At 34.1% G+C, this 12,151-nt stretch overlaps 1 protein-coding gene across 2 annotated transcripts in view; it reads right to left on the reverse strand.

The window, feature by feature from the left end:
• nej (CREB binding protein nejire) overlaps positions 1–12,151 on the reverse strand; it is an 83,062-nt gene that overhangs the window by 40,945 nt on the left and 29,966 nt on the right. For both annotated transcript variants that reach the window (XM_089250110.1, XM_089250108.1), the window contains exons 7-12: positions 11,290–11,407; positions 8,776–8,956; positions 6,797–7,263; positions 4,328–4,456; positions 2,454–3,351; positions 588–706 (exon numbers count right to left, since the gene is read on the reverse strand). In XM_089250110.1, coding sequence (XP_089106236.1) covers positions 588–706; positions 2,454–3,351; positions 4,328–4,456; positions 6,797–7,263; positions 8,776–8,956; positions 11,290–11,407 — 1,912 coding nt within the window. The remainder of the gene's footprint in view (positions 1–587; positions 707–2,453; positions 3,352–4,327; positions 4,457–6,796; positions 7,264–8,775; positions 8,957–11,289; positions 11,408–12,151) is intronic.

Genomic DNA, 12,151 nt, shown 5'->3' on the forward strand with positions numbered 1-12,151 from the left:
GTTGTATGTTCTCATCATTCCAGGTAGCAGTTGACATTAATATGTAGGGAGGGGAGAAGGGAAGCATAGCGATTATATAAAGCAACTACCAGTAGGTTAGTTAGCTATTTCTATTCAATCAAAATATGAAAGTAATTAAAAATGAGCAAAATTAGTGTACAATTTCAATTTCACAAATTGGGGGGAAAATATTGGTTAGTGAGCTGAGAACAAATAATATGCAAAACAATTTAATGAATAAATATGATAATGCATTTATTTACATGCACATCCTATAGGTCAACTACATTTGGTCATCCCATAGGTTTTTGTCTAAGATTATGAAAAACTGAATTTAAAAGTGAAAGATGATTAACTAAATCAAAACTATTCTTGAATTTATTAAATTAGTTACACTGCCTCAGCTCTCATAGTTCAGGGAAGACTGATTATTTGATTTAGCTCAATGTTTATATATTTATACATTTGAGAAAAAAATATATAATGAAATAAAATCATACTCTAAATCATAAAAAAGGTAAAAAAATCAGTATTTACCAGTTTAGTAATCAATATTTTTGAATTACTAAACATAAAAAGCCACTCACAGGAATCTGCAACAGCTGAGGATCGACAGGCTGGCGGAAAGGCAATGATTCCGGATCCTGACGATAAAGCTTTTCTAAGGTTGGCATCAATGCCTGACGAAGTTCATCTGGCTTGAAGACTGAAAATGGAAATTACATTAAAACTAACTTATTAAAATAAAAGTTCATGACAAAAAAGTTTGTCCCTTTCAAAATATTTGTTGCACTTTTGCACAAAACATTGCTTTAATTCTCAAAATTTGTTTATATGCTGATGTAGTGCTTAACTATCTTTCTTCATGACTTCAAATTTTCCCTTAACAAATGTGTAATGTTAGTTTACACCAGTAAATGTTATTTTCACCATTTATAGCTTCATTTCATTTAGCTTCATAATTCTGCAAGGTCCATATACATCATTAGCTTAGAGCAGCGGTTTTCAACCCGTGCTCCGCAGAGCCCTTGGAGCTCCATGTGCACTCTCCAGGGGCTCTGTGGTCGCTCGAGAAAAATAAAAAATAAAAACAATAAATTTGACAAAAAAATTATAAATATTTTAAATATAAATAAATCAGTAACTTCAATGAATAAAAAAAAAAGCATATGGGGGCTCCGCTGCACAAATTATAGACCAGAAAGGACTGAGATTCAAAAAGGTTGAGAAACGCTGGCTTAGAGAATAAGATCCTACTGTACATAAAATACTCTTACTGGACATAATATTAGAATATATCTGTGACCCGAAATGCAAAATTTGAAGGAGACCGAATGAAGCAAAATCAAAATTACTTCCTTTGCACATGGACAATACAAAACATTATGCTTGTCAGAGCTAAATAAAATATGAAAAGCTGCAGAAATTCCTCTTTCTCCATTTCTTCACATTTCCATAAACAGGGTTGTGAATGAATGAAATAGTTGTCTTGAATTCTACCACAACTGGCATGTTTTAAAGAGAAATATATTTTTTTTCATATGTTGGAAACAATTAAGAAGCTATTCACTCTTTAGGAAACTTTAGGAGTATATAATAAATTGATGCATACCTCACTATGAGAGTCCAGCACAATGCTCACATGGCACACAGCACAGCAGCCTATTCATTTTTAACGAACTCTATTGTCATAGTTTTTTTCTTCTTTCGTTTTCTAATATTTTGTCATTTTATTTCTTTAATTTATGGTTTCCCTATTCATATTTGTTGTAGACACACACATATATATTTCTATCACCGACCTTGTTGTGCGATGCCAATGGTTGTTACTTATGTCTACTTCAACAGTATGTTTACATTTAGAAAAAAAATCAGCACTTTCATATTCACAACAATATGATGTACATAGAAAGTTCTACATTATTGTAGAAAATCATTACTACTTGAAAGTACACTTTGAGTTAAACATAAAAGATGTTTTTTCTTTTTCATTACAAAATGTTTATATTATATAACAAAGGACTCAAAACAAAATCTGTTTAATCATTTCCCTGTTTTTCGCAGACCGAAACTTCAAAAGAAAGAAATTTGAAAACCTTCCAAATTTTAAATTTTTGTTTTTAGAGTTTGTTTCCACCTTGCCTCCATAGAGCTTTTCCAGACTTTTATTAAATATTTGCACATTTCCCTTACTTTTGCCAAATATTTTGTTTTCCCTGACCATTTTCGATTTGGGAAAAATTTATTTCATTTACTGGCAATCAATATTCCCTTACGATTTTAACTTAAAACTTATCAAAAAAAAATTTTTTTTAAAGGCATAATTTGTCAAACTATTTGAATGTATACAGAAATAGATTTCGGAAATCCACCCAACGAACAACTTGCTTTGATCAAACAGGCTTTATCGCTGAAAAATAAAATAAAAATCCTAAAATAAATGTGAGAAATACCTTTTTTATGAGCCATTGACTTCGGCATGGGCTGCGGCGTTTCATTTGATTCTCGTTTGACGTCTACAGTCCCATCACTTGAAGTAGATGGTACAGAAGATGGTTCTTCTTTTATTGTTGAAGGTTCCTCTTTTATTGATGAAGATGGCTCAGTAGAATAACAGCTCTCGTCCATTGGTTCTTGTTTAACCTTTATGCTTCCATCACTCTCACTTTTAGGCTCACTTTTTATTTCCATATCAATATCCATTTTTGATTCAGACGAAATATTCTCAGCAGATTTTTGTGAGTTGAATGAGAATACTTTTCCTCCGCCACCACCTCCACCAGCAGCGGATCCCTGATCAGATGCACAAGAAACTGGAGTGTTTGACCGCTGTGTATCAGTTTGACCAACGGAAGACACTGATGTTTCTTGCGACAGTTGTGACACTAAAGGTTTGAATTCATCATTGCTATCTTCCACATTAAGTACAGGCTGAGATGGTTGCAATAAAGTTTGCTGTTGTTGCTGGAGCTGGGGTGGTTGCTGTGACTGAACCTGACTTTGTTGTTGCATTTGTGACTGTGGGGTTGATGGGGTCTGAGGACGTGTGCCCGGTACAGATGCTGCTCTAGGAGGTTGCTGGACTGGAGTTTGCTGTGACTGTGGTTGGGGCGTTGACGATTGCGGAATGCTATGTGAAGCAGCTGACTGAGGTGGAACCTGCTGTGGTGAAAGGACAGATTGAGATTTGGACAGCAACTGATTAAGCTGAGCTTGTTGCTGTGATTGCTGCTGCTGCTGCTGTTGTGCTTGTTGTTGTGACACTTGCTGTTGCTGAATGGCTTGTGACTGGAGTTGAGAAGGTTGCTGAGAAGGTTGAACCTGTGATGTTGCTTGATTCAACATTTGTATCTAAAAAAAAATTAATCCACAAAACAGAAAAAATTACATGATAAATACATTTATATTGATAGTGTTTCTATTAACTTTGCAGCAACATGAACAGAACAAAAACCGAATGCGACTGATAAATTGTTTCTCTCTCCAGAGTGACAGAAAAAGAAAAAGGTTTTGGCAGAAGCACCATCTAACTCTCATATACATAGATAACACTTGTGGACAATAATATTTAGATTTTCATATTTGTTTTTTTTTCAAGAGAGACTCCAATGCAAAAGGGGGGGGGGGGAAATTAATTTAAAATCTTATCAAAAAATAAATGCATTTTACACTGTAGTACCTTGGCTAACAAAGATAATTTGTTCCAAAATGACATTTATTTGCAAAAATGTGATTTCCCATAGTTTTCTATGCAAAATTCTTTAAAATCATTTCAAATACTGCCTAAAATTTAGAAATGAGTTTTACAAAACACTAAGAAGCTTTGTACAAAGCAAAGAAGCCAAATAAAATAAAAATTGATACGGGGTGAGGTAATGAGATAAAAAAAACTTTAAAACTGGATGAAATAGAAGGTAAAGGATGAGAAATTGAGCATGTTTCTTATTTTACACTGTATGTGATGTATCCACCTCATTTCAGTCATAAATTAATCAGGCTTGAATGACAGTAATTCTAATAATGATTGGGCACGAAAATTCAGCTCGAAATGGGCTGTATCATGTTAGCACATGCCCCCATAGCAACTAAAACATATCTTAACAGAGGTTCAAAAACTGCAGAAAAACATCAGTCAAAAAAAAAAGTAAATGTATTATGAATCCATTTTAAAACAAATTGGAATAAAGTATGTAGTACATGAAAGGATAGGTTGAATTTTTCATCTGTTCAATTGATAACTTTTGAAAACAGAGATTTCAACATGCTACGATTTAGAAGGAGAGGAAACTTAGAAAATTTTTAAAGAAATTGCTACAGAATTACATACCTGTGAGTTTGTCAAGCTCGAGGTGACTATCAACTGTGCTTGGCAAGTTTGTCCAATCAATTGAGCAGCCTGTTGTTGTTGTTGTTGTTGTTGCTGCTGCTGTTGTTGTTGTTGTTGTTGCTGCTGCATCTGTGGGGGAAAAATTCAAGAAACCCATGCTGAACTATTCTAAAAATAATCAAATAATCTTTACAGACAGATGTCATTACAGTATCACCTCTGGAGACAATTAAAAATGACTTCACATATGGGGAGATATTAATGAATGAAACAAATTTGCGAATTATGCTGCACAAGAGACCTTTAACACTAGAATGGCCAGAATATGTTATCTATATATATATATAAAAGGCTGTTGGCAGTCATTTTGACTGCTGCTGCTTCTTTTTAGTGCAATATTTAATCACACTAAATTTTTACCATAAAAAATAAGCATTATTCCACATGGTTAATTTTGAAGAAATTTGCATTTTCTTAAGTATACAGGGTGTCCATAAAATGACTTTCCAACTACAAATATGAAAAATTAGAGGACAACTGTGGACAAGATTTACCATTAAAAAAAGATAAACATTGCATTTACATCACATCATAAATTGCTCCATTCTGATGATTTACACATTTTTATATGTATATATCAGTCTTTTTTTATTCACTTAACCTTTTACCGGCCGAATTAAGATTTGAATTGATTTTCTAAATTTTTCTATATTATTTCCTCTTCTGATCCTTTAGTTTAGAAATATCAACCATAAAACTCATGAAAAAAAATTTTCTTGTATGTTTTCGGGACTTGCCCATGTCCATAGAAACATTAAAATCAAAACAAAAAAATTAACATTTTATTCTTCCGTAAAAATTGGTAATTTAAAAAAATTAAATTCATGGTTATAAGTGTTGAAATGAATGAAATTTTTGTTTTGTAAATTAAGTTTGGAATCATGCATTCAAGAAAAAAAAAAAAAATCAAGTGCTATCATGATTAGAAAAATATTTTTTTCTAATTAATAAAACTCATGTTCCCAATTGGGAACATTGGCCGTTAAAAGGTTAATGTTATCCATAGTGTGCGTGAACAACTAAATATACTATTATGCCACTGTAAATTAGAAGAAAAACTAAGGCACTGTTAAAATTTCATACTACAAATTAACTTATGAATATACAATTTAAACAAAAAAATACATCTTTGTCTTTCTTTTTCGTCAGTATTATCTGATTCAGACCAGTCACTTCTGGAATCACTACTTTCTCTTTCAGGTAGATAAAGCAGAAAATCATGATTTTTCATTGCCAGAGTTTGCATCGTTAGGAGTCAGATTTATTGTCTGAAATATCATTCAGCACTGATAAAATTAGACTATTTTGTTCTAATACACCCTTTTCCTCAGCCATACCGTGAATAAAGATTTGTTTCCTAGGAGGCTTTCAAAGCAGATGGTGGCGTGAAGACTTATGAAATGTCAAACCAAAGCAAAAACCGAGCCTTCCAGGTAAACGATCAGAAAAAGTTTCTTTAACTTTGATAACAAAGACTATAACTCAATAAGATAAGGTTTTGATTGTGGATACATACCGTCCCTGAACCTACTCTTTAGATTTGCCCAGTAATATGATGTAAAGATTAGTATTTTTTCTTACTGGTATGTTACTTGTGAATATATGTTGTGTTATGTGTGCCATCATGGAATGGAAGGGAATAAACCTAAATGCAAAAGTACACATCAACACGAACAAAACCTTCCATATCTTAAAATTTTTGTACACAGAGATAAGTACAAAAATAATGAAAAGTGTAGCAGGAAAAAGGATGAAAAATCCAGTCTCCCGCTTAAATCCAGAGAGTTGGCAGGTCTGGGGACAGGGTTTTCAACCTCTCAAACCTTGCAAGCTATATTGAAATTTTTGAATTGAAGTCTGCAGACTATCAGGGTTGCTGCTAGAGTGAAACATATGTAAAAGAGAGCCATGTCTTTTAAACGACCAATTTTTTTTGGTCTAGAATTCCCCACCATTGAAACTTTCGAAAAATAACCTTTTCTCATGGGCTGTTTTTCTCAGAGGAATAGAAGATGACCCTCTTGGAAGTATTCAAGTGTACGAAGAATAGGGGCCATGCAAAGCACTTAGTTGTAGCCCCCATTGTGTCACTAAGCTATATTATGGTTACATTCTGGTACTCCATTTGTAAGAAGTTACTTCTATTTCCTCTGAACTATTCTTTTTTTATTCACAGTATTTTGTGGCTTATCTTTTGCTGCACTTACATTTTCAAATCATAAATTTAAAGCTTGTAGTATAGCTTCAATATATCATCGAGCTGTTGCACTATTTTCTGGGCATCACAAGCACTCGCAGCCAAAAGTGTGGTGAATGCCACAACATAGACTACTTTTCCTGATATGTGACAAGACTAATACTAACGATATAATACAAATAAACCTTAAAAAGGAATTTTTTATAACTCACAGTCAATTGTCGATTCTTGAAGGCATCACTCATCTGTGCATGGCTTTGCTGTTGCAAATTGGGAGAATTGAACTGAGAAATAGAAACACCAGTGGGTGTCGCTGGCGATCCATCCAAAGATGCATTCACCATGCTGGTGATGGAACTAGGCAAATTATTAAAATGTTGTTGCTGCTGCTGCTGCTGTTGTTGTTGCTGCTGCTGCGACTGAGAAGGTAGTCCAACATTAGGCATTGCATTCCTTGGCGCTTGAGTTTGGTTGAACTGACTTTGGCTTAAAGCAATATTCAAGTTAGAACTAAGAGCACTAGGAATTTGTGAGCCAGGTGGTGAAAATAGTTCTGATCCCCTGGGTGCAGCATTGTTAGGGATCGTGATATTCGGAGGTGGCATTCGCTGCTGACTAGGAGAAATACCTAGATTCGGGATATGAGACTGTGGCATTGCACCAGATTGACCAGGAATCTCTGCAAATTCAATGAAAACTAATGTAAATAATTAAAAACAATTACACTTTTTAACTTTAAAAAAACACACACACTAATGCCATCAGAATTTCACACGTAGCTGTGATACAGATACGGAAATACATTTATTATAATCTATGAATAATCAAAATAGAAAAAAATAATATCAAGAAGTTTATTATATACTAAAATCAGATAATGTGTGAATCAGATTCAGCAGATCTGTATGGTTTACTTTTTCAAACCGTTTCTCTTTAAAACTCATATTACTTCTGCAGAACACATCTCTCTCTACACAAAACTAACTAGCAAACGAACTAACGTTCACTCAGGAGAGCTATTTCAAAAATGGTGGGGGTTTTTTTTTAGAGACAAGCCATATATACAACTTTGTTTTAAAAAAAATTAGAGCATGTGATAATTTTGTAAGCACAGCCCATAGATTCCAAAATTATAATATTTTGGAAGTCATTACATAGACCATATATATGCGAAATTTTACTATATACAATCGACACACACTATAACAACCCATCCCATCAAAAACCGGCACTGTATTGGGAGGGTTACTATATCGGAAGTAAAACGTATGTGAGATAGCTGTTCTATGAAAACATTTGGGACTTATCTTACCACTCTGTGTAATGGAATGGTCACTATAACGTGGGGTTGTTGTAATGAGTGTCAACTGTATATGCCCACGAACAATAGAATACTAACTGTAGACATTGTGAAACTAAACTTTCAACTTGAGCATTTTATGGCATACAATTGTAAGTTAATAGGATGTTCTGCATTTTTTAACACGATGTGTAAAAATGTGTTCATGGCTATTTCCACAGAGAACAAACCTTCAACACTATACTTACATAAACAAGACAATTCAGGTATCAGTTTTACTTCCACATGAAAAATATATATCAGCACCTCTTGAACCCAACACACATAACTGTGGCAATATAAATACACCAGGACAATGCATATGCAGAAACACATTACACAACTTTCCAGTATGTACCAAGTCGAACGATTATAAGGTAGATGTACTATAAAGTAATAGTAGTTCAGGAAATGGTCAGTAACTTAAGGAATTCCTTATACTTTCAGACATTAGCCTTGGTATATTTAGTGAATTCCCTCTATTTCCCATAATTCTGAAAATATGATCTGATTCACGAATGCTTTGGGCAAGTGATACTATGGGTGCATTCAATCAGCATAGCAGAACCTTGATTACCCAGGACTGGACTGAGATGTTGAAAACCAACATCCAAAATACCTTTTTTTGCAGTTGCTTTCAAAGAACTACTTAGTAATAAGGATGTTGCAAATTATAAAAAATATAATGTTTCTAAAAAAATTGTAATACAAACATAAAATATACATATTTGTTATTACAGATGTGACACTCCATCTTTAAACTGATGCTTATTTAAAAAATCATCAATTATATTTAGCAATCAAGGTTCTGCTGTACTATATGCATATGGTAATTGAAATCCTATATTTTACTTGTGCTATGCATCCCCGCAGCTGCAGCAGCCGGAGCGGCACTGCCAACAAGTGGTCCCAAATTACTTCCAACCTGCTGGATTTGTTGCATTTGTTGTTCTTCTTTCCTCTTTTGACGTTTCTCTTCCAATTCTTTTTGTATTTTGTATATCTTTTCAGCTAGTAACTGATAATATTCCTCCTAAAAAAATAAAAAATTAATCATATTCGCTTGTTTAGGAGTAACATATTACTTTTGATTTGATTTATGAATTTGTAAATTTAAATAATTTATTGACGATTTATCATATTTGCCAATGGATTACACACGAACACCAGTAAATGTGAAAAACAAAATTTATTTAACTCACAAAAATGATAGGTAACTATGCATAATAACCAGGTTTATTAAATTTCCTAAATATATATAGCGGTTCTGTTTTACACTCATGTCCATAAATTAAGGATAATGCCAGCTCCGGCAAATAAAGGTTCAGAAACAAAACAAACGTTACTTATTCATAAAGCCCATTTATTAAACAAAAGATAAAGAACAAAAACGATGGTGTATGTATGATACCATTCATAAAAACTACGATTTTTGCTCCCTGGAGCAATTGTAAAAAATATCTCCTTTACAAAAACTTACTATTACATGGTTGGTATGATGATTAATACATTGTATGTCTCCCATGCGATGAAATACAGTCCGTACAACGCCTAGGCATGCTGAGTATCAAATTATCGATCTTGGGGAAGATCACTCCACATAGCAAGCAATGCTCTCCGAAGTTCCGATACACATGTAGGAGGTGGTTGACGGGCTGCAACTCGTCGGCCAAGCATGTCCCACACATGCTCTATCGGATTCAAGTCAGGTGAGAATGCTAGCCATTCCATACGGTTATATCCTCAGATTCAAGGCATTGATTTACGATGTTTGCTCGGTGAGGACGGGCGTTGTCATCCATATACACAAATTCTGCGCCCATGGCACCCCTAAACAAACGAACATGTTGTTCCAGAATGATGTCCCGATAAATTTGGGCTTTCATGGTTCTGGTTTGAACATGCAGATCTGTTCTGGAATCCAGTATAATTCAAACCCAAACGAGCAATGCTGCACCACCGTAACGGTGTCGTTCAATGATGTTGTGTGGGTGGTAACGGGTACCTGGCGTTCTCCATATGAAAGTCCGACGTGAATCAGACGTTCAAGCTAAACCTGGACTCGTCGGAAAACATCACACAAGCCCACTGTGACGATGCATGTTCTTTACTCCAAGCTAATCGCTGCCGACAGTGAGTTGCCGTGAGCGGAACACATCTGACAGGCCTGTGAGCATATAGACCAATATCTCCCAAATGTCTGTACACAGTTTGCCTTGGAACTGTGGTACCCGTGGCTGCAGATAGCTGATGAGACAGGTCGGATGCTGTGCTCCATCTGCTTCTTTTGGCAGTTACTTGCAAATACCGGTCTTCATTAGGCGTTGTAACTCGGGGGCGACCTGTACTGTAACGTCTACTGACATTTCTATTATCTTGGAATCGTTGTCAAAGCCTAGAGATGACACTTTGGGCAATTCCAAGTTCCTCGGATACTTCCATCTGAGTGCGCCCACATTCCAGGCGGCCGATAATTCTACCACGTAAAAAATCATCCACATGCGTCCTCTGTGTCATAACTATTTGCTTATGGCACTGAGCGCATTACAGAACTCTTGTGAACAATTTCACTTCCTTGCCACCATTCCTTATATACCCCCCCTCTTACACTCTCGTCATTGTGACGTACTATCGGCATCATCTGGTGGCTTCCTGAAATTTGCATATCATTCTTGCAGATGTGATAATTCTACAGGTAAAATTTTTACTTTATATTTTGATTTCTGTGTGATTCTGAATTATCCTTAATTTATGGACATGAGTTTATTATATTTCCAACATTTAAATAGGAGAATCTAGATTATGAGTGGAAATACTGGAAACACTATCTGCACACTACAGGATAGAAAATTGATGGAAAGGTGGTACTTCCCCCCCTTCCCAATATGCTTACTGTATTACAGTTGCTAAATGTCAATTCAAAATATGTAAATGTCAATTTAATTTTAATAGACACCAAAAAAGATTAAATATTAATAACTAGGTCATGCCAATTTGGAGTGCAAAAAAGTCACTTGAAATAAATTGCAGTCTCATCAAATAGATTCAACAATGATGTCTCATGTTTTCATACCCATGCATGCTGATAACATATCAGAAATTAAATGTCATCTTGTGTCGTCAAAGTAAATATTATTTTTGATTCTTGATATAATTTGAATTGCTCCAGATATGTGCAATGTGTCAACTGTGAATGTTTTATTTGAAATGATGCAGTATATTTAATTATCATGTGATGCTAATACTGATAAGAACTGGCCATTTAGACAAATATAATAAAAAAAATTTTCAAGGAACCAATTCCTAATGTTACAATTCAATGCAAACAACCTAAGTAAAGAAAAATACCAAATAAGTATAGCTTACTCTGCCATTGGCTGTTTCATACATATCACCTTCCACTTTTTTAGCATAAGCGACTAGACTTATCATCCTCCTGTCTTGAAGAGCTGTTATATTAGTTGTAGGAAATATTGCTTGAACTCTGAGAAAAAAACAAAAACCAATAGACATTCTTAAAACTACAACTACACATATAGATAAGAATTCATCAAAATACGAAAATTTCAACAAATAGATTTTATTACTTACCATTTTTAATGATGGTAAAAAATTCATAAAAAATAATATTTATCACAAACCACAGTTGCTGCTGTGTGTTTGAAAAATTCTAAAACTAGCGATTCCCAAATGGTGAGAGTGTCACAGCATCTTTAGAATGTAAAGAGATATTCAGAGATGCTGAAAGCAATTTTAAGGAAAGATTGTTTTGAAAGTTTTAATTAGCCCAGCTAGTGTGTCACAGGAATTAAGTATGCCCTGAAAGTTCCTTGAGACAAATTTTAGAGGGGGGGGGGGATTTGAGATTATAGTTTTAATGTCTCATAAAGGATGCTAAATTCATGGTTTTAGTTTTTAACAGAGGAAAGAAAAACATTTTTTATTTAACTACTATATTACAAACTTTGACTTGCATCATTTACTGGCATTTGAAGTTTGATTGTTCATCAATTTTAACAGCTCAAAAGCAAGAAATAAGTATTTTCTTTCCCTCACACAAATCATTAACGTTGATTAAAAATCAGTTTCTATTATTCATTTAGTGTTGATACTTCACCTCAAAAAAAAAAAAAAATTGACAAAAATAATAAAAATGAAGTTTCCGATTTGACATGTGGTTATTTTTACTTGCTCATGTTTTGAGATTGAAATAAAAATTGGCTTTTCA

Source organism: Pholcus phalangioides, unplaced genomic scaffold (genome assembly GCF_987345545.1).
Source record: "Pholcus phalangioides strain wild (caught in Gottingen) unplaced genomic scaffold, Ppha-v1.0 ptg000022l_1, whole genome shotgun sequence".
Classification (NCBI taxonomy): domain Eukaryota; kingdom Metazoa; phylum Arthropoda; class Arachnida; order Araneae; family Pholcidae; genus Pholcus; species Pholcus phalangioides.